We start from the raw sequence: 24,307 nt of genomic DNA, 5'->3' as shown, positions 1-24,307 counted from the left end.
TAGAAGTCTCGAGTTCGAACACTAACAAATGTAGGATTTTTAAACTTTCAATTTTAATTGATCGAGAAACTTTAGAACAAATACTATCGCTTATAATCACCTTAAATTAAAAAAAAAATATGATAATCCACGTGTGAATGATAACGTGGGATAAAATATCATCCTTTTGGTGGGCATATATATTCAAGAGATATGCCAAAAAGGGTTATTATTTTCTCACATATCATTTTTCTATTTATTGAATATGGTGTATTTGTGTCATGTTTTTCAATGGCATCTATCTAGTCGAGCCTTAAAATATACCCGACACTGAGCCATTCGTCAACCTGCTATCAAGTTGTACTGTGTTTGTCCAAAGTAAGAATTATGGTATCAAAGAATAGTGGGACATTAATGATGAATATTTTTCCAAACAAAAAAAAGTAATAATATTTTCATTGAATAAACTACTAAAAGCTTTGGCAATGAGACATCAAAGACCTAATCAAAAAGAAAACGGCCACTTGATAGGAATATGTATATTATATACACACACTTTCCACTTGTGCTATAAGATTGTCAGATGAACTCATTGCAGAATGGAAAAATATTTGCAAACACCGTTTTTTTACTACATATGAAGAAGTACAGATTTCAGCTTTGCCAGTCTATTTCAACAAACACTACATGCATCCTTACAAAGGAACTTATTACAGCAGCAAATACAGATAAAAACGTGAAACTATTACTCGAGAGCTGGTTTATGGCTTATTTCAAAATTACCTGTCTACGATTTCCGCCACTACTCGTTTTCCGTCACCTCGTTGGACCTAGCAACTTAGTTCAGGTTTTACTTTGTGATTGTTTAATTAGTTAACAGCAGTTTCCTCTTGGAGTCATCAGATTCTTCGATCTTTGCGAACCTTCCATGGATCCTCGGTTGACTGTCGGCAAGAGCCTTCCTGCAAGCATACTAGGCGAAGAAAACCATATCATTGAGCTTTCATTATAGATATGGAATAACGACCATGAAGTCTGCACGTATTGCCAAATGTTAAAGGCTAAGCATAAGCAATAAGTTAAAGCAATTGATGATATCGACGGGAAGGGGAACGACTTAGTTTTTTTACCTTGATTTTCCTTCCGAAATTCCTCTTCGTCTTCTTGTCCCGGTATCTGGAGAGCTTTTCCCTTCGTTCTTCAGAAGAAGGGCTTCTGAAGGTTAATGGCCTCTCGACGGGAGAATGGATGATGCTCACGTTACCATTGCCGAGTGTCTGCCATAAAAACTCAGTATCATCAAGTGTCTGTCACATTACCAATAGCTGACTCACATAATCAGTTTTACAAATTAGTAGAGTTTAATTGCAAAGCAGAATCCACATCTTCTTGGTGTGATCTGAAAATGGATAACACTGTTGTGTTCATAAGTGGCTTCTAAAAAGCATTTACTTAATGTTAGCAAATTAACCAGACGGCTTTGTCCTTAGGTTAGTTTTCAGCTTCCGACAGAATAGCACGGCGGAAGCTGAAAACCGAGTAGCAAGGAAGGTAAGTGGTAAGTACCATTGTCCAGGTAATCAAGGAAGAGGATCTTAACATTCTCAAATCTGGCGCATCATCTATCGAAGCAAGTCTAAACATGGGATTAATTTTCAGAAAGGAAACGATGTGCCTCACAAATGCCGACAAAAAAACTAATAGCTTCGACATCAGTCACAGAAGAAGCGAAATATAGAAATACAACGCAAAGATAATTAAGGCTGACCTTGATATCTCCTTCACTAAATGCTCTCCTCATTGTATAAACAGAACCAAAACCCATAACAGAGAAATCCATAAAACTAGGCTCGATTGAAGCCCCTTGCATGGATCCCATTGATCTTAAAGAACCCGAGCTAACGCTTTTCTGGAACAATGCATCACCGAGCACTTCATTTTCTTGATTTTGACATTCATCTATCTTCACAACAGGAGTCTCGAAATCCATGACCATAGCCACTGGCGCTTCTAATGCTGCTTCTGCCATTAGATCCTTCTCACACTCATATAAAACTTCTAGAAGCTGCTCATTTGCAAACGATTCGACATCTGCAGCCTTAAGTCCTTCTGAAGTAATGACATCTTCACCACACAAGATAAGCGAGATGGCAGCAGTCATTGGATCAAGGCCCACAATCGGTTCTTCGATGATGGGTTCTAGAGCTTTGAACATATCAACTTCTCCTTCAAGGTTATATTCAGTTGCCAAAGCCTGAACCATGTCGTTCTACATCATGCAAGAAAAGATAAAGGCGGGCTGAGAAACAAGCACAATCAACTGTAAAATATGATCTTTAACCGAAAGCAAAATAAGTAAAAACTATAATTCAGTATGGAAGCAACACACTTCGCTTTCGTCACGCGTAACCGTACTCTAGTCAACACCATATGGATAAATCAACGCTATCCACATATGAGTTCAGTTTCATTAACATCTCCTTTTCATCGATAAACAGTCTTATCCTATAGAAAGAAAGTCTGCTACAAATGAATTGCTTAACATCATAATCAAACATGCTAAGCTCGAAGGCAAAGATTTTGAAACTAATTAACAAATTACTAGTGGCAATCAAACTGATAATTTCAAAACTTACTCAACAAATAACAGTTCTTCTGGTAATGTGATGAATATTTTACCAGAAATATCCACACCAACAATTCTTAGGGTAATTTTAATTTTCACTTTCCACACCAACTCAAATAAAACCCAATATGAACTTCAAGTACTTAAAAAACTAAAAAGTTGTGGTTTTCTCTCTTTTTCAATCACTATGTAAAGTGGATTAAAAAGTGGAAAATCCTTTCACACTTGGAAGTTAAAGAAAATGAAAGAATTCTTCAAGAACACGGAAATCAGGGTATTGAAAGATCATTTTTCCAATCATGTTTTCTTTGTTTGGTTTCCTTTTCGTGGTCCATCGTGTACAGATTATTTTCAATATTATTATTTTTTCCATTTCAGCCTTATTTAGTTGCTGAGAAATTGTTTTCAGAGAATAAAGTAATCGGAATCTTTCCTTTTAATAGAACCCAAAAAGAATAAAATGAAGACTGAAGCTTACAAAATACATCTTTTCAACACTGAAAATCACTCAAAGCTTGGAATTTTAACAGGAAAACAACATTTTCACCATTGAAGCAAAGATCAAAGAGCACCGAATTCTTCAAATAGAGGTAGCAATCAAAGCAAAACCCACTTCAGAACTATAACTAATCAAACAAACCGAGATCACCCAAAGGAAGCCAAGTCAAAAACAAAGATTGAGATAATGAATATACCATTGAGGCATTGGGTTTCTGGGTTTCGTAGTACTCTTCGAACGGCTCAAAATCTTGAGAAAGGTTTTGCATGTAGGGGAAGAACAACCCAGTCTCTGCATACATTTCTAACCCACGAAAATCAAACCCTTTTCCTTTGATTCTTCGGTGGGGAAAAAAAACAGAACTTTCTTTCACTCACTCAACGAAGAAGAGATGTTTAATTCAGTAGAAAACAGAGTCCCGTGTTAGAGCGAAATATCGAACTATTTTACATCACCCGAAAGATGCTTTTGAGAGAAATTTGGGTTGGTCTTGGCTTTTCGATGACTTGCGAAGCAAGAATTTGTTTATTTATAATCATCATCATCAGTGTACTAGTGCAGTTTTTAAAGATATTTTTTTTTTCAAGGGGAAAAGAAGAGTGATGTAACAAAAAGGTGGCATATAGTCGGTTTGCTTCGATATATATTTTAAAGTTGATGGTATTTTAAAGTATTTTTCTTATTTATATTTATTATTTATAATAAAATATACTGTACTTTATATTGTCACGAGTAAGATACGGATAAAAATATTTTATATAAAAAAATTATTTAATGAATAATTACAAAAGAAGTAGTAAATGTTATATATATATATATTTGGATAATCAAATTTGTATTCATTCAAAGAAAACAACAAGCTGCTATAATATATGTATGAACAGTTAGATTAGGCCCCAATTAATACACAACTGCATATTTACGTTATCCAACCTATTCATGTTATGTCTATACAATTTGATTCTAACAACCCCTTTAATAGTATTTACAATAGTATCAGTTGAACACGTCACTCCTCTAAAAAATCTGTGATTGCGCTCCTCCCAAATGAAGTAAATAAAACCAGTCCATGCTAGTTTAAGAATATGAACTAACAGGGATCTGCCTCTGCTGCAGGCCACATAGTTGCAGTATAGCGTCCCAAACCTCCCTCGAGAAAGAGCAGTCCAAGAAGAGATGAGTTCTTGATTCCAGCTCAGTACCACAAAATCCACAGTTAGCATCTGTCACCATGGCAAACCTACCAAGTCGCAACCTATTAAAAATAGCCATCCACGTGATCAGAGAGAACTTAGGGATGTGAGCAAGAAACCAAATGATTCGATGCTAAGCTACTTTGTCCTTCCTTTCTCGAGCGTTGTCCCAGATCCAGCCCCCTAACTTGTGACCAGCTAACAGAAGCAGTAAACAAACCTCTAGCCTCCTCACGCAACTTGATCAGTTTCCTGAGTATCCAGCTAAAGTAAGGTTTGCTTTCAACATTCCAATAGTCCTCAAGCTTAAAGAAGTATGCCTTTAATCCATCGAGCAGGGGAATCATTGTCCTTCCAAAAAAATCTCATACACATCCTTTCTATATCCTGAATTGTTTTATATATGTATCTATATTAAGAAGTGATAATTTGATTTAGTTTGATTAGATCTATTGAATTCTCTAAATAACTTATTTTAATTTGATTTGATTCTCGATATTTCGATATTAATTCGACTTTTATCTTAATATTTTCTTTAAGTTTACCCTAATTCGAGATAACATAATTATTTTCTACAAATAAAACATAAAATTAATTAAAATGTTTTATAATGTAAATAATTAACTTATTAACACTTAAATAAAACAAAATAATATGAAAAAAATAATAGAAATAGTAAAATGTATAGGACTGTGAGTTCGAAGGGTATTCCTTATAATGTGTTTGTGTAGTACTTGTTTCTCTTAATGAGTCAAACATCAAAAGTTATATGAAAAAGAGTAAATGAACCCTAAACAACGTATTGAGTTCAAATCCTAATATTATGATTAGAGTAAGTGAAGTGAAACATATTTTCATAAACAGTGATATTTTTTATTACCTTCGTTCCATAATTTGTCTTATATTAATTACGAACATAGTTTTAGGAGATATATTTGACTAAAAAAAATTATAAAATTATTCTTAAAAGGTAATTGACAAATTTGATTAATTTGTTTTGATATGTGTGAAAGAATCAAAAAAGGAATATGTTTGTCGTTGTTTGTTGATTTTTCTAATAAGACATTTTTAATGGGATAATTTTAAAAACCAAAAGAGACACATCTAGTGGGCCGGAGTGAGTAATATTATATCATAATTAATTGATTAATAAATTATATATGTATTATTAAAAAAAAGAATGCTTAATGACTACTTTTGCCCTTATAGTAGATCTCAATTTATATCGAATTTTTGCATTAATTTAACCTTTGAAGGTATCTAATCGAATCATCCAAAACCCTAACCCTAAATCCTAAACTTAATCTCTAAACAATAAAACCTTAAGCCCTAAACAATACTAAATATTTTAAAGTTTAATAAAGTGTTAAAATTTATGTGAAAATAAAATATGAACGGAAATAATAAATTGTGTTTATTACAAGAACATAAATAACCCTCAACCCTAAAAGAACTAAGTAACATTAATAAAGGAGGCGTTGTCACAATACATATGGCGGAAGGTAATGGAGCAGTCCCAAATCGACTAAAAAAGGCTAAACTGAGTGCCCCACTTTCAGTGACTTCATTTTCCGGGGAAGGCTGTGTGCATGCAAACTTGTTTTCATTGCTAGTAAATAATAGCAGAAGCCATGTGAGAATCCACAGCTTTATGATCCCTCCGAACTTTGGAATGTAGCTTCGAATCTTGCTGTTTGCACCCCTTTCTCTCAGTAAATGGTGTTGGCAACCAATAAGGAAAACGCCAATCATCCTTTCCGATCATCGTCTACAATGACTCCACATTTGTAAAATCCCGACACCTCGAAAATTTTCAGTATTGGGACTTTAATTTCCTCATGTTCACATGTCGGTTCGTGTACGTAGCATGGTGGGATCAGTAACATGAAGAACTTGCAAAACACATGCAGCAGAGCAGGAGATATTAAGCAATGGTGGATAGGGGTAAGCGTTCGATCGAGTCGAGTCAAAAAAATTTTGATTATTCGAGTTGAATAGTCTTATTTTATAACTTAAACTTTATTTAAAAAAAAAATCGAATTAAATCAAGTCATTCAATTTTCTGTTTTAATTTGATTATAAATATTTATAATATTATAGTACTAGTTTATTCCTATTAAATGGTTTTCTATAATATACAATACATATATTTCTTCATATGTAACGTACATATATCATATAAAATTGAGAAACTCGACTCGAACTTGAAAATCAATATACTAATTACTATCGAGTTATGAGATAATATTTAAATTGTATATTATATATGATTCATATTTAGAGTCCATAGTTATTATTTAATCATAAAATGGAAAAAAATAAAGAAATTTTATTAGTTTAGAATGCTTACAAGATAATATATTTTCATATTTTTTTAATAAATTGACAACACGCGCTCAACAAACACAACTGTTCTAACTTGAGATCTCTAAAATAATAACTTTCGTTTTTACCACTAATGTCATATTATAAGTGCATATATTTTTACTTGTTAATTGCTCATTAATTCAATTGATTAATGTTCAAGAAATTCAAAAGATGCTCAAAATTGTTTTTGAAGAATTCTTTCAAATATTATTATTTATATCAAATGAGATTAATTATTAATTAAGATTTATATCGACATTTATTACATGTCTGATTAGAACCCTCAATATCTCATCTTATTGTCGAATAACGTTCCAGACAAGAAAATGTTATCGTCTTATCTTCCTTGATGCCATGGCTTGTGAAAGCCATTTGGTTGTCAAACATTTGACATGAACACGTGTGCTTGAAGTTTACTAAAGTGGTGGAATGATTGATATAATCATGATACCCTTAAAGGTTTAACCCTAAAGCAATATGGCGAAGGGACAAAAGCAAGCATGCGGACGGAAGTAGATTTTATGTTCGGAGTGTCGTAATCGTCATTCGGGTGGATTTGAAATCGTATTTCAACTTAATTTTGATGTATTAGAGCCGTCACCAATCATTTAAAATAAGGTTAGCTAGACACCTTAACTTACCATTTGTCTAATCTTTGTTTTACTAGAAATTAATTGAATTCGGGAGTCGATTACAGTCAATGAAAGATTAACACTCTTGTATTGCCCTTTCGGTACCAATTTGATTTCTCGATTATCTTAATTGCGAAAATTAAAAGTTAAAATTAAATTTAAAAGTTCGATCCAAATTATTTACATTTGAAGAATTTTAGAATTGACCTAAAAATAAATCAGATTAATGTTAAACTGTAAAATGAAATAAATTGAATAAATAAATAAAAGAAGAAAAGAAGAAAAAATTAAAAATGACTAAATTGAAAAGAATTTAAAAAATCAAGGGTCAATTTAATGTTAATTAAAAGTTGCAAGAAAAAACCAAAGTTAGGGGTCAAATTGCAAAAATATAAAAACTATAACAAAGATTAAATTTAAACAATTCAAAATTCAAAGGCAAAATTACAACATGTCACCAAAATGAATTACACATCAAACTTCTAGGGACTACATAAATAATTAAACTATTTCATAATTACAAGGTGCCCCCTATAAATACCCCTAAAAACTAAAAAAAATCATTTTATACCAACTCACCAAAAAAACCCCTCTCCCAAAACACTCTCAACCTTCCCCAACCGGCCTAGCGCCAGTCATTCACCGGTGACCCTCTCCGCCGCCCGACCATCATCTCTGGTGACCGAAAACCTAAAAACTATCCAAAATACTCTACTCATAACCCCGAACCCAAAATATAGCTCCCAACACCCAAATAATACCCCTACCGATGTAGATCTAAAAACGATTTCCTATTCTTACCTTTGCTCGACGTGACTGATAGCTTTCCGAACCAAAACCACGCTCTACCTTTATGCCTTTTTTTTGTGATATTTGCTAGATATCTTTGGGTATTTTGATTTTGTGTGGTGTGTTCCTTTGGTTTTTGTTGCGTATTTCTAGTGTTTTTTGTTGTTCCGATGGTATCGTTTCGTTTTTTCTTGTTGTGGTAGTTGCTCTCTTTGGTTTTTCTTCGTCTTTTGCTTCGATGATTCTCGGGGTTTATATAACCTCGCCAGTGGTGGTTAATGTCGAGTTTTTTCGGGATGGTGCAGTACCGTTCGCCATGACTTTTGTTTGTTCCATAACATGCTTCGATTTTTTGTTTGTTTGCGATTTTCCCGGTTTTTGGTGTCGAAAATCTCGACCGATGGGTGACTTGGTTGGCGTGTGGCCTTCACGTACCGTTGGAATGTTAATATGATGCATTTTGGTCGTTGGATCAAAGAGCTAGATCTAACGGCTCTGGTTGATGCGGCGTCCCCTGCTAATCACAAAACCCTAGCTTGTTGGCTTTGGCTTCAAACTGTTGGGCTCATCGCGTTGGCATGTTGGGTCAGGCCTGCTTACCCGATTGGGCTCCCTCTATTGGACTTTAACTTTGGGCTTTTTATTGGACCTAAAAATAATTAAACAAAATGAAAGTAAAAAAAAAATAGTTAGGAAAAAGGAAAATAAAATACTACTACTAATAATAATATCTTTTCAAAAACTATATATGTTTTAAAAAAACCATTTTAAAAATTATATAGTATGTGTTTTCAAAAACTATACTATATATCTTATAAACTATATATATTATATATTTTTGAAATTATATATATATTATCATATACTATATAATGTAATAAAGATCTTTGAAGTCCCGGACGAAAATGAGTGTCTATAAGAAGAAAGAATTTAAATTTATAAAATTTTAAAATGATGAACTTGAATCTGTAGAATTATATGAGAATAAAAATATTTTTTTAATAAAAAATACAAAAAAATCAAATATATAGTAATTTTTAAATTTTGGGGCTGTCACGTATATTCACTCCCGTCTAGATTTATCTATGAGGCAGGTGAGGGACCGTGAATCAACACGACTTAGATGCAGAGTCGTGGCAAGTGGGAACAAGTAAACGGAGCTAATAATGACCACCGGAAATGGACAAGTTGGTGGTGGGTGCCGGAGGATACCTAGGACAAAGCTTTATACCGAAAACGGCAAGTGACGGTGACCATTTTCCGGTGGACATGTTCTTCAATGGTTGGATCTGTAATTCTTCAATTGTTTGTGAAGAGGAAGGGAGTGGGTTTTGGTATGCTAATTTCCTTTAAAAATAAAAAATGTTTTACTATTTGAAACTAATAAAGTTTTAAAATATAATATTATTTGACATATTAAAAAATATTATTTTATTTTATTTATTCGAAAATAATATAAAATTATATCACTTGATTTTTGAATGATTAAAAATAAATGTTTAATATATTTTAAGAAAATTGTTTAGAGTCTCACTCTCATATGAATGTGCGGTTATACATAGATATGGGCATGAGATTCGAATTCGATAGGTTTCGATCCAACCCGACCTGATCGGATTTTTTTAAAAAAAAATTGGGTTCTTGTTGAGTCGGGTCGGATTTTTTAAAGGTAATGTTCGGGTCGGGTCAGATTTGGGTTTAGGGTAAAAATATCCGACCCGATCCGACCATGAAAAAAATAATTTTACCTTATATATTTAGGAATAATTACAATAATACACATCTCTACATATTTTTTTTCAATTAAATCATTATTTTTATTAAATAAAAATAATATTTTTATTATTTCGAATCGGGTCGGGTTTGGATTTTATTCGGGTCGAGTTTGGATCAGATGAAAATATATATTTTTCAGATCAGGTCAAGTAGAAGTATATTTCATTATAAACATTTTGGTTTAGCTTTTGAAAACTTCCATAAAGTGTTATAGATTTTAGTGTGACTTTAAAATTTTGGTCCATTAAAGATTTTGATAACAAGATTATATAAAATATTAGTATCGCTTTATCAAAACCTTGTAACCATTTTTTTTATGTAATGTGTTATTACAAATAAATTTGATTTTTTATTATATCACTCGTTCCGACTTAGATAAAAAATTACAGACGATGGTTACATGATCGTTGATCGATATTTCTTGATGAACGAAAAAAAAGGCAAAGAGGAAGACGAAAAATTCATCCTTCGAGGAGAATTTATAATAATTCTATATAATGATGTCAATATAAAGTCTTTATGATTATTCAGACTGACATATTAAATTAGCGATTAATTGAATTATTGAGTGTACATTTACACCATGAAAGAACCCAGCGAGGTAGACAAGTTTGAGTGAAGGTTGGTTATCATTACGTCAAGACAAAACATCTCAGGTTCTTAATGCTAATTTCTTTGAACAGTGTACAAAGTTGATTGATTGTCAGTCTCAAACCATGCTTATTAATTTAATTGGCGACTAAAAACAACTCGTGGGCTGTTTTGATTTATTACATTACCTTTAATTAATTGTCGTCGTCGGTGATGCTCAAATTTTCCATCTTTGGTTATGTGATTTATGGTCTCCGTTCCTTCCAGAGGATAACTGTTTAGAACATTTAGTATCGAGTTGGAATTGTTGTGTGTTTGTCCAGAAGTGAGAATTATTTGGTAGCAAAAAGTAATGATTAAACTAAATTAATCATATTTTAATTGACAAAACTGCTGAAAGCTTCGGCAATGGGAGACATCAACACCTGATGAAAATGAAGACGACTGTTCTTGATGGGAATTTATATATATATTGTACCCATCACACAAAATTTCAAAACACTTGTGCTCATGATGAAGAATGTGATGTGAGTTCCTGATCAGAGATAGATCCCAGGGTGCATCCGTAATTTTTAGAAATTTCAATTTTTTTTATATATTTTTAATGATTATCTTATTTTGTATCTTATAAAATTTTATACGCACCTCTTAAATTTATGTGTTTGTTCTTTCTTGTTTATAATGAGAGTCGAGAATGAGTCATGGAGGGACGGATAGGAAGTTCATCGACTCTTTGATGATGAGTTCTAGAGGTTTGAACGTATCAACTTCTCCTTGGAAGTTATAGAGAGTGTTTGACAAACAACTGATAGCTGATAGCTGCTAGTTGATTCCAGTAGCTGGTTTGATTAACTGTTTATATAGAAGTGTTTGGGTAAAATTTTGTTGATAGCTGATATGGGTAAAATGACAAATAAGGGTATGATACATTTAGTTGTTAAGTACATATATGTTTTATAAAAATTAGTATTTATTGGGGTGAAATATTAAAAATTCCTTAAGAAAATTAGTGAATATTTTTGAAAATTTTGAATATTTTTTAAATTTAATATTTACAAGTATTAACATTGTGAGATTGATGCATACTATTAATCTTGTATAAAATATCAACACTACATTTTTTTTTATTTTCATGTGTTGCTATATTTTCTTAATTAAAATATATTTGAGAATCTATAACTAAAAAATAGAATAATAAAATAAATTTTCATTAATTCATCATTAGACGTTGCATAAAATTCATTTTACACAAGTTCATTGAAAATAAATTTAGATTACATAAATATTCAAGAAAGAGATACTTATTTAAACAAATACAAACAAATAAGAATATTTAAGAAACATGGTGCGGTTGTCTACCTGCCATTAAACTGGTAGTGATGTCGTCATGTACTTTTTTTCATTTCTTTAGTACTCATACGCTCAACTTCTTGAGTGAATTCGATATTCGAAAATGCTTTCAGAGGAATAAAATTCGAATATGAATCTGTGACTCTAAAAGCTGGGTCAAGAACTTTACTTAATCTGATGTAGTTATGTAAAGCAAATGCAGCCCAAATTATCATATTTTGATCTTGAGACGGATATTTGAGCATTTTTGCTAAAATCTTCCAACGCGCCTTTAGAATGCCAAATGACCTTTCAGTGCAACTTCGTAATGAAGAATGAGCTTGATTAAAAATTTCTCGTGGCACTCTTGGATTTGCACCACGAAACTCTGATTGGTGGTACCTTGTCTTTCAGGGTATTCTTTGTCTGCCAAGTAATACTCGCCTGAGCATGATAAAAAAAAAAGTCACAAAATTAAAAAAAAAACATTTATTTAAAAAAATGAATATGCACAATAATAAGAATCGACGATTAACTAAAATGAAGACATTTATTTTGAGGAGGTTTTAGAAAATTTAGATTTGGGTTCCCAATTTTATCTAGTAAAATACGAAAATCATGAGTCGATCATTCTCAACCACTTAGTACATATGTGAAAAGCAAATCGAAATTGCACACCGCTAAAACATTAATGGTGGGTGTCCCTATCTTTCCTCTATAATGTAATTAATCTTACTTACGAAGAATAACATCTATATGAGTACACCATCAATTGCTCCAATGCAATCCTAAAATAAATGAATCTATTATGATATGCATACTGATGACATGTAAATTATTACACTATAGAATAGAATATATGAAATAACATCCATTAAAAATTACCTTAAAATGTGACATATATTTAGTGTCATTAGCAATTTGTGAAGGAATTTCATTGAATTCAGGATCTCTTGATTTTATGATGTCCATTGACAAGTCATCTATGGTATCTAAAACCTCTTTAAAAATTCTACTTACAGTTTCACTAGAATGTTGAAATCGCTCTTGGACATCCCGGTTCGAGGCTCCTTTACTTGGAATAAATAAAGTGTACCCACCTTTTCCAAAGTAGATATTCTATCTGAAGGAATCAACCCATACTTGCATTCTAAATCCATGCATAGTTAGCGAAATATGCATTGTGTCATTCTAAACATGTTAAAACAACGCTTTTCATGACCGTTCGACAATTCTTGCATCCATTTTTCTCATGTTTTAAAAGAATTCATGCATGGTTCCTTGTGTATGTACTTTACATAGTAAATAGATATATAACCAAATGCACAAGCTACCAAGGCCCGAGCTATTGCGGATAACTTGCAGATCCATCCCTACAAATATTTTTATATATAAACAATTATACTTGCTCCAAATTGCATAAAAGTGTCTCATCAATTCAATCAAACAAACATATATTTTTATATTGGCAAGTATATATAAAGATAAAAGTGAGATGAAAGGGGCATAAATGCACACATTTTACAAATTCGATAAGCCAGTACAAAATATATTCCACTACTATGATAAACCACTTTCACATTAGAAACAAGTTCCAGTACCAAAAGCTACTAAAAATTTGTTATATACTAACAGAAAGTTGATTTCAAAATGTGTTTACAAGTGGATAATAAAACTAATTTCAGCTTACATTTAAGCTGTTATCGTGTTTTTTCTCCTTTTCAAACAAGTACTTCATCCAATTAAGTCTAGCATCACCATCCAGCATACCACTACGAATAGTCCTTTTCTGAGGATCCTCGATCAAAGTGCAAGAAAAAAATTCTGGAGTATTAGGTATTAAGCCATTCAAAGATACTAAATTCGCTAAAGAATCAGCAAGTGTAATAAAAGATTCGACATTTGAATGAGAATATTCAACAAGTGAGCGTGCTTCAATATTCATTAACTCCATATATTTAATGTTTCTCTCAGTAATAACTTGAACCATGGTATCAAGTTTTTGCAGTAACAGTGTTGATCCTCCAATTCTCCTAGACGATTCAACCTTAGAACTCTTATTACTTCAAAAAATATCATTCTCAAAGGCTCGTTTGGTTCATCTTCTTCGAACTTCTTGTTCATTAAAATTAGGAGAAGGGGAAGGAATTGAGGTTGAGTCATTCCAAACTTCTTGCCATTCCATATTTGCTTTAGTATGATTTACGACATTACTCTCACTCCACACATCATCATAATCAGAAACAACACTACCAATGTTATAGTTTGAGGGAGAAGGGGGCATATATTGTTTCTTTTTTATTCATATGATGAACCCCTTGTGCAACTGAAACCCCAAACATTTATTCCATCTTATTTTCCCGATCGGATTCAATCCATTCATCCTGAAATGCTTTAAAATGTGTGTGTTTCCTATAAAGCAAAATAAATAAATAAATTCTAAGAATTTAAGCAAGTGCTTTTGTTTTACTATAAAGCAAAATAAATATGCTAACCTCAATTTTTTTGGTCCACCACTCCTCACTAGCACTTATTGTTCCCTTTTCATGATCCCAATCTAATAATGTTTTCTTTCCTTTCAAGGCTTCCCAAATACTCCATCTATTCTTTATCCAATCCCACTTGTTCTTAAGCTTAGTCTTCTTATATGTTAAGCCCGTCTTTTTTTGAAATTACAATTCTATCATCTTCCATGGCACTCTTTGTGAGATCGTAACACCACTTTTTCATTGCTTCTTTTAGCATATTGAATACACAAATCACAAAATATGTGTAACATTTTCCTTCGACCAACCAGCCCTATTTACATCTTTTCCCCCGCTTTCACTTTCTTCATTGTTCTTTTTCTTCCTTGGTGACATCTAAATAGTATATAACATAATTAAATTAAGTTATTTTACTACATACGTCTTAAAAATTTGAAGCAAAAATACTAACATTTTCAATAACCATTGTGCTCGGATAACATTCCAATCTATTATTACCTATAATAATACATATCAAACATCCCACAATGTAAAGTCGTTAACATGGGACAAGAAGATGTAATTTGATGTACATATTAGAGACAAGTGACACTACAATGATGTAATACATATACCATTAAAACAAGCATTTGAACAAATATGTAATAAATATTATAGAGATTGAAAGCTAACCTCAAATCTTAATCTGTAATTTCAACTATGAGTGTTTCTCTTCTTTTATAATGCAAATATTTCCTATACAAAAATCACATCACCAAATAAAAAAATTGATTAATGATAGGAGGCAGATATGGGTGCCAAATAATTATAAATAAAAGGATCATTTACCGAAGAAATAACCAATAGTTGAATTTAACAAAAAAAAAGTTAATTAAAGGCATTTAATATCTTTATAGTTGAATTGGGATGGAGGTTATTTTAGATTAGGTTTCATGGCAAAGATGTAATTATGAAAATAATAAGAGCTTAAATATAACATTTAATATCTTCTTTTTGCAATCAGCTCTCTCAAATCGCTGGATTTTCCAACGTTTTTTTTATTTTCAGTTTATTTTGCACAATCAACTCTTTCAAAAAGGTGTTTATCAAACACTGAAAATGGAGAGTTTGACTACCAATCGATTATTTATCATCAAATAAGCTAAAAGATCTTCAAAAAGTTATTTGCCAAACACCTCCATATTATATTGCGAAGGTCTGAATAAGTCATTTTACATTACGAGAAAAAAGATAGTGGATAAAATTTTATATGACGATTATATTCTTCTGGTACTTCTTTACAAGAAAATATAAACTATACTTTTAGTATCTCAAGTATTGTTTTTATTGTATTTTAGTCATCTAATTATTTAAAAAAAATCATATATAATATTATGTTTTGGTTTCATTATAGTTTATTTTTATTAAATTTTTATAAAAAAAAATAGTAAATCTCTTTATTTCTAACATCTTATTTAATTTTAATTTTGCCAGTTGTTACTAATAATTTAAAATATAATATTTGACAACGATGTGATAAAATACTAATTATGATTTTTTGGGTGTTATCTCGACTTTTAAAGTTAAAGAGATTTATTATTATCATTTAAAGTTTTGGATTCAAACGTCGTGTATGTAGAATATGAGTATTTATTGTCAAATGATTATAATTTTTTAAACTTATATTATATTTTATTAACCTCCGATTTATTTTTTAATTTAATTATTTCCCTCAATTTGTAGCTTGATATAGTAGAGCATTGTTGATTTCAAATATTTTCAAAATAAATATCATTAAAATTTAGGGTAAAATATATCATATACCACTAAACTTTAAGCTATGACTCGTTTATACAACTAAACATTAGTTTTGCCAAGTTTAACACTAACATTTACTTTTAAGTACAATGTAACTATGTCGCTAATGATCTAACGAGACGATGACACGATAGACGTGCGCCGCGATGGCTACCTCAACAAAACAACATCATTTTGGCACGACTATTTTGATGCTCATAAAGGCCAAAACGATGTCGTTTTGTTAATGGGGAAAATGTTTCCATGAGATTAGAACCAAAGAACTATTGGACATAATGAAAAGCAATCAAACACCAAATTAACTTAAGAACTTATTATAATTTTAACAAAACTAATATATATATATATATATATATATATATTAAATAACGATATGAATTAATACATCTGTTTAATATTATTTTTATATTTATATTATTTTATAATATTTATATATATATATATAATTTATGATAAAATAATAATTTTTCAAAAAAACCCTTAAAATTTTTAAAATTCTAAAATTTCCCAAAAACCCAAAGCCCTGATTGCCAAATCCTGAATTTCACCAATTACCGTCGATGAATCAACGACCACCGCCCACCACTTTTATTGTCGAACCCTTACCACCAATTACTCCACTATGTTGTTGATGGATATTGGTGAACGATGTGCTAATTGATCGTTAAACGTCGAATGTGAAATAGTCTGATCGAACCATAAACGACGATCGATTAGCGAGAAAATGGCGAATGATGTGCACGATGAGAGGATGAGAACGACAATAGCGTGCTATTGATGATGGTGGTGGATGAATTTAGGGATTGCAATTTAGATATTAGTTTTTTAGAATTTTAAGGAATTTTATGAACTTTTTTATTTTTTTTTTGGAATTTAGGGTATTTTGGGGGAAATTTTACCAATTTTTCCCAAACATAACTATATCATTTTGGGTTCTTTAGCACCAGACGCAATCATACCAAAATGTCATTTTGGTGAGATAATCACGTCAGCAACGTCACGACACATGGCTACTATGTCATCGTCCTATTAGATCATTAACAAAGAAGTGTCATAATTACACTTAAAAGTAAACATTAATACTAAAATTGTCAAAATTTAAAATTAATGTATAAACAAGTCAACACTTAAGTGCATGGTATGTAGTTTACCCTAGAATTTTAAAAAAGTTAACCGAGTTTGAACAATGTAAATTGAGCTAAAAACTTAAATTTATCATTTTTCCAAATTTTAGATAGTTTTAATAAAAAAATACTAAAAATAAATTATTTATATTTTTCAAAATTTAACTTTCTTTTTGTTTCATTTTCCAATTTTACAATAAAAGAACGTCCTCTTCAACATTTTTTTTATTTTTCTAAATAAATAAATAAAATTAACTTTTATTTTCAAAAATTGAACGGACCTTTAAAATTATATGGAATGAAGTAGTTTCGATTTTCAAAATTAGATCAAAATATTTTATAGTTTAATTTAATTGTTATTTTTGGCGCAACTTCCTCTTGGAATATTGTATAGGGTAAAGTATAGTAATGGTCACTGAACATTTTTGAAGCTTGCATTTAGGTCTCCCAACTTTTAAAACTTGTAATACAATCCCCCAATATTTATTCCGTTTGCAATATGGTCCCCCAACTTAAACCACTATTAGAAAATTAGGATAAATTATATAAACGATCAATAAATTTTTTAGACACTTGAATTTAGGTCTCCCAACTTTTAAAACTTGCAAAACAGTCCTCAATTTCATTATAAACTCCAATTTCCAAAGTAATTCAATTTCATTCTAAACCATTGATTCTACTAAATCATAAATGATCACTGTATGAGCAAATTCAGGTGAATCATAAATGATCGCACTGTAAAGCACTGAAGGGTTAAGTGCTCAAATCTGATAAAAAAATAGCATGCAAGAACATAGTGGTACTTAAATCATAATGCTCCAAATGAGTGTTCCGAATTTCATATAGTCAAAAGTTGAAGAAATGAGCAGAGTTTATGGGAAGTTGAAATTCCGAATAGAGTGCTTCCATTTTGCTATTCGGGATGTTTAATCAATGCATATTATTATTCAAAATTGATATAAACAGTTAAATAAACCTCAAATTTATATTGAAATAAATATTGTCAAATAGTAAATTCATGTTCAAAATTTAAAAACACCTTAATTTCATTCTAAACCCTAAATTCCAAAATAATTCAATTACATTCTAAACCTTAAATTGGAGTACTTTAGAATTTGAGGTTTAAAATTAAATTAAATTATTTTGGAATTTAGGGTTTAGAATGAAATTGAATTACTTTGGAAATTGGGGTTTAGAATGAAATTGAGGACTGTTTTGTAAGTTTTAAAAGTTGGAAGACCTAAATTCAAGTGCTTGAAAAGTTTAATGACTGTTTATATAATTTACCCTAATTTTCTAACGGTGGTTTAAGTTGGGAGACCATATTGCAAATGGAATAAATATTAGGGGACTGTATTGCAAGTTTTAAAAGTTGGGGTACCTAAATGCAAGATTCAGAAATGTTCAGTGACCATTACTATACTTTACCCTATTGTATATTGAAAACATCGAAGAACGGCGTGCAAACTCTCTCTATTTCTCAGGAGAAATGGGTGAATTTGGATTTCTTCACTGATTTGCGTTAAGGTAAATTGATTTCCGTTCAATTTCTTGAACTCCTTCTCTCTCTGTTTTACTTTAGTGTTTTAATGCAATTGGGTTCGAATCATCAGTCCTGGAAGTTCAACGATTTCCTTTTTCCAATTGTGAGTATTTTCTTTGTTCTTGTTCTTTCTTGGATTCTATTTGATTTTTCCCAGAAAAAGGAAATAAAAATTGGATTTTTCATAAACTTACCAGATTCAAGCTAGGGTTTTTCTTTATTCTGGGAAAAAAGAGAATTTGGAGAAGAAAAGAGAATTTGGGTTACTGAATTAACCATGGGAGTATTCTTTTACTTCAATGTAGAGCAATTCATTACCCTTGTTTGAGGATTTATGGAAGAGAACAGAGTGAAAAAGTAAGAGAAACCAGTATCTGAAAGACACATTTTTTGCCTTTCGGGACCTACGCATCTAACTACTGTTGACTGGTAAACACTTCTTGTAGCTATGAATAAACATTGTACCATTGGGATAAGGTTTTATTGGATAGATTCCTTATCAAATTCAGGGCATTTGATAGTGATATCTGATATGTTGTTTTGTTTTACTTTTGGTAGGAATAACTTTAATCACCGAAGATCAGTTGCTGCAAGCTTGGTCCGGGGAGTGTACACTCTAGAGTATGATCGCCAGCAAAATCGCCGAGGTGCCCAAGCTCATGCCCCGCCTTGGTGGGACTCCATCGATTTCGGTTGACCCGTCCTCTTGTAGATGATGTTGATAACTCCATTTTTGGTGCCATTTATGAACTCAAGCCTTTTACTTCCGGGTGCACCATTCGGTCCAAAATGCTCCTGATTATGTTATTGCGATTCGGGGCACCATAAATAAGCCCGACACTGTGTCTCGTGATCTCAAGTTGGATATACGGTGTGTTCGAAATCGTCTTCATGAAAGCTCTCGTTATCAGCTTGCAATGCAGGCTGTGTGGAGTATAATCGATGCGGCGGGCACTTCACGTATCTGGTTAGCTGGCCATTCTCTTGGATCAGCTATTTCATTGCTCGTTGGGAAGAATGTGACTAAGATGTGTTACAGTGTTGAAGCTTACCTCTTCAATCCACCGTTCTCCGCCTCGATAGAAATAATCAAGGACGGGATTCGCATTACGACCAGCTTAGTTAAAGCTGGACTAGCAGCTGCAAAGGGTCACCATTGGAGCCTTCAACCAGATGGCCCATATATGTTACTCTCTAAATGGATACCATACCTGTTTGTGAACCCTGCAGATCCCATAAGCTTGTGCAAGTCTCCGGATTTCAAACGAGCTCACGGGATTCACCAGGGGTGGGATCCGAGTTTCGATGGTCAGTCCGAGCTGCATGAGTACAAGTAGTGCGTGCATGTTCTTGCCTGACGTTTTGACAACTTATTTCTAAAAACAACTGCATATGAGAAAGATGGTCATGCCAAATCTCGTGAAACTATAAAATCATACGCCTGTCTCTATTTATTAATCTTATTTATGTCGAAATTAAATGTCGTATTATTACGAACATTTCGAATACAGTAAATAATCCCAAATTCGATTCCAGATGATCCCTCCCAACCTTTTATAATATATATATCGTGGACTGCCTCTAGTAGGTTATTTGATTTACAACATATAATCAACAATAGAGAGACCAATGGCTGCTGAAATTAATATATCAAAATAAAAGGTGACCTAGCAGATCGGCTCAACCAGGTCTTATCATTTTTAATGGTAAATTATACGTTTAGAGTTTAAACTATCAATTTTGATCTGTCTTAGTACTTAAATTTTCATTTTTTTTTCAAAATCATACCTAAAATTTAGTTTTTGTCTCATTTTAGTACCCTCAAAATTCAACGTTAAGTTTTGGGAAAAAATTGAAAGTTTAGGCACTAAAACGGATCAAAACTGATAATTTAGTTACTAAACGCATTAATTTTTTAACGACAGATACTAAGATGAAACAAAAACTAAATGTTAAGTATGATTTTAAAAAAAATAAAAGTTTAAATATTAAAACAAACTAAAACTGATAATTAAAGTACCGAATGCGTAGTTTACCCTTATTTTAGTGAAAGACTGCCTCAAACTTGACAGACCAAGCCCAAATATTTAAGTGAGGTTTAAGTTGTACATAACCTGGCATGTCCCCACTAGCGACGGCAATGTAATAGGATGCCAATTCGACGAATCTTTTGGGTTAATGTATATTTTAGTCCCTGCCTTTAGCTTTTATCTTTAATTTGGCACCAGGCTCTTTTTTGTAATTTGGCCCCCGAATTTTTTTTATGCAATCCACCCGACTTCAGCTTTGATGTATAATTTGACCCTAAACTTTTTTTAATATAAATTTATACTTAATTAAATATTTGAATTTATATTAAATTTATTGAAATGTAAATCTTAACTCTTCATTTTTTTAATTTATAAATAAAAATTTTAATCCTTATTTTAAAATTGTAAAAAACCTAAGAATTAAGTTGAAGATCAAAGTCAAAATTAAGAGTCAAATTACATTTAAAAAATTAACGACCAAATTAAAGCTTAAAACAAATGTCAATAGTTAGTAATAAAAATAAATAATTTAGTATCAAGTTGAATTAATGTGAGTGTTAAATATTAAAAATTTGACAATTTTAAAATTTGGTAAGAAATACTTTATTAAAAATATTGATATATTATTACTATATTGAATGAAGAGACACAGTCTCTCTTAAGAAAACACTAAAACAACACAATATCCGATGCTTCAAATTCATCACCCCTCCCCCCGACACAAAATTGATAACAAAGATATTAAATTTAAAATTAAAATATACAAATCGCATCCGATTATAAGGTGTTGTCTTATATTTGATTATTGAAAGTTATAAAATGATTTTTTGAATAATGATATTTTATTAAATCCTTCAACTATTAAAAGTTACAAAATGAGTATCCGACTATCTATATATTTCAAATTTGTCTTTTTTTGTTAAAAAATTAACGATCATCTGAGCTGAACGTTAACTTACTGACTTTGATATGATACAATTATATTTTAATGATGTATATTGGTATTGTCGTTTCTTTCAAACTTTAGTTTGATGGCAAAATGTAAACCGAGAGTCAATCTATAAAATATAACTTAAACAGCTATAAAATCATATTTTATTAAATCTCATTCAACAGACTTACATCAAACTCAGAGAACCGTCATTTTTTAACGAAAAAGAACGAGTTTAGAACATATGGATAGTCGGGTGATCATTTTGAAACTACTAAGGTGCCGTTTGGTTCGCTGGAATCCCTTTGAATTAGGGGGAATTGGAATCCAATTCCACTACTTTTCCATGTTTGGTTCAAGTTTTTAGAGGGGGAATTGGAATCAAATTCCATCAAGGGATGGAAAGTAAATTTCATCCGTAACATGATAGAATTGAAATCCTTTGGAGGAGAGAATGTGAAATTTGATTATACTACCCTCATCAATCTTTTGGTATTCGGGTCGGATTTTTAAATAAAAACGAGATCGGGTCGGATTTTTTTTAAAAAAAATCGGGGTCGGGTCGTGTCGGGGTTAAAAAAATTCGGGATCAATCGAGTTTTTTTTAAAAAAAATCGGGTTCGGGTTGGGTTTTTTTAAGTTTGATATTCAGGTCATGTCGGGTTTTTTTAAGTGTGAAATTCGGGTCGGGTTCGGGTTTAGGGTGAAAAATACCCGACCCAAAAAAATATAATTTTACCTTATATATTTAGGAATAATTACAATAATACCCCTCTATATATAATTTTTTCAATTAAGTCACTGTTTTTATTGAATAAAAATAATTTTTTATTATTTCGGGTCGGGTGAAACTTTATTTTGGTCGGGTCGGGTCGGGTCTCGGGTGGAGGTTCCCTTGCTCTCGGGTCGGGTGGACCAAAAACCCGACCCGACCCATGACCATCCCTAATTAGGATGATTTTAACTTATGATGTTTATTAGTATGATTTATATAATTTATTGAAATGAATAATCAATCAATAAAATGAAAATTTAATATTTTTTAAATTTTTATAATATATTGCTACATGTAAGTTATAAAACAAACTAAAATTAAGCAAAAAAATAAGAAGGACAATTCTGTCATTTTGCATTACTGAAATCAAATTCATCTGACATGTCTGCGAACCAAACAGAATATGGAATTAGATTCGAATTCAATTTCCTGCCAACCAAACAGGTTTCAAATTCAGATTCCAATTCCTTCACATATTATAATTCTCTCATAAATATTCCAGCGAACCAAACGTCACCTAATAATCGGAGACTCAACAAAACATTACCTATGGTCAAAGTACCATTTTATAAATTTGAATAAACGAAGGACTCATTGAAACAACACCCTTTAGTCGGGAACCATTTGTGTACTTTACCCTAAATTGCAAAAATAATGTTTAATAGTGTTATTTTCTTTATTTTAAAGGGACTTAAGTATTCTTTTTAGTTAAGTTAAAAAATTAAATTTTAAAAATTATGAGTTCCAATAAATTTAAGTCTGATTAAAGATAAAAAAACGAAAGAGGAAAATTTAAATAAGATACAGTGAAAATCAATAGATGAAATTATAATGAATTATTATTGATAATAAATAAGAAAGAAAAGAAAAATCCTAATAGAAGGCAGCAGATTTGAGCTCTTCTTGAAGAAACTCCTCCAGCAAAACTGGGACTGTTGCATCAATTCAGGGCTTAATCTGAACATCAACACGCAGAACTCCATCTCACTGAGTGTTCCGTCGCCGTAGGTGTCGCCTTCTTTCACCATCCTGACGAGCTCGTCGTGTCTCAATTCTTGCAACCCCAGCACCGCCGCGTTACTCTTCAAGCTCTCCACCGTGATCACCCCTTTCTCCTTGTCCATCAAGAGCTGGAACCCGTTACACAGCTCCCTCATCAGCCCTTCTCCGCCTAGCTTCTCCTCCATCACCAGCAACAAGTCCTGGAATTCCGGAACCGCTTTACCAACACCCGCCATTAAAAAAAATCCTTACGATTTCGTCAACAGAAAGCTCTTTGTTTTTGGTCGTTGAAGAAAGCGAAGCGGCTGTTGATTTATTTATACAGGTTGAAGAAGAAGAAGGGTTTTCTTGGAAAGTGGATTGTGGTTGTGCTATGATTTACCATCGAGAGACTGCAGAGGAACACGACCTTTATTGGCGGTCGGCTTTGATTCTTGCACAACACAGTCCGTTTCCGAGAAGTTTGGTGTCAATTGTTTTTCGAGGAAATAACTTCAGTGACAAAAAATGTCTTATAATATACGATTTTAACTAATTTTTTTTGGATTTGTCAAAATGACCAACTAAATCGCAATGCGATCGATAATTCGCAACGCAATCTCCGGTATCGCAAATCAATTTCCAGATTCGCAACGCGAACTTCGACTATCGCAACGCGAACTTCGACTATCGCAATGCGAACTTCGACTATCGCAATGCGAACTTCGACTATCGCAATGCGAATATGTAAATCGCAATGCGATAGTCGAAGTTCGCATTACGATAGTCGAAGTTCGCATTACGATAGTCCAAGTTAGCATTGCGATTTATTCCAAATTCGTTGCGATAGTCGAAGTTC

General features: G+C 31.9%; 1 protein-coding gene and 2 pseudogenes across 1 annotated transcript; 1 reads left to right on the top strand and 2 right to left on the bottom strand.

The window, feature by feature from the left end:
- Positions 1-647: 647 nt before the first annotated feature.
- On the bottom strand, positions 648-3,602 carry LOC120206424. The gene is made up of 4 exons (XM_039206075.1): positions 3,301-3,602; positions 1,748-2,248; positions 1,110-1,256; positions 648-952 (listed from the first exon to the last, which is right to left on the bottom strand). Exons 1-4 carry the CDS (start codon positions 3,403-3,405, stop codon positions 845-847), a joined length of 861 nt encoding a protein of 286 aa, XP_039062006.1. The 5' UTR covers positions 3,406-3,602; the 3' UTR covers positions 648-844.
- A 15,405-nt stretch (positions 3,603-19,007) lies between these two features.
- On the top strand, positions 19,008-20,137 carry LOC120206410 (annotated as a pseudogene).
- A 3,159-nt stretch (positions 20,138-23,296) lies between these two features.
- LOC120206409 lies at positions 23,297-23,814 on the bottom strand (annotated as a pseudogene).
- Between the last annotated feature and the right edge of the window lie 493 nt (positions 23,815-24,307).

The sequence above is a fragment of the Hibiscus syriacus genome, unplaced genomic scaffold (assembly GCF_006381635.1).
Source record: "Hibiscus syriacus cultivar Baekdansim isolate YM2019G1 unplaced genomic scaffold, ASM638163v2 tig00013773_pilon, whole genome shotgun sequence".
NCBI lineage: Eukaryota > Viridiplantae > Streptophyta > Magnoliopsida > Malvales > Malvaceae > Hibiscus > Hibiscus syriacus.
This window is presented reverse-complemented; position numbering and strand designations above follow the sequence as displayed.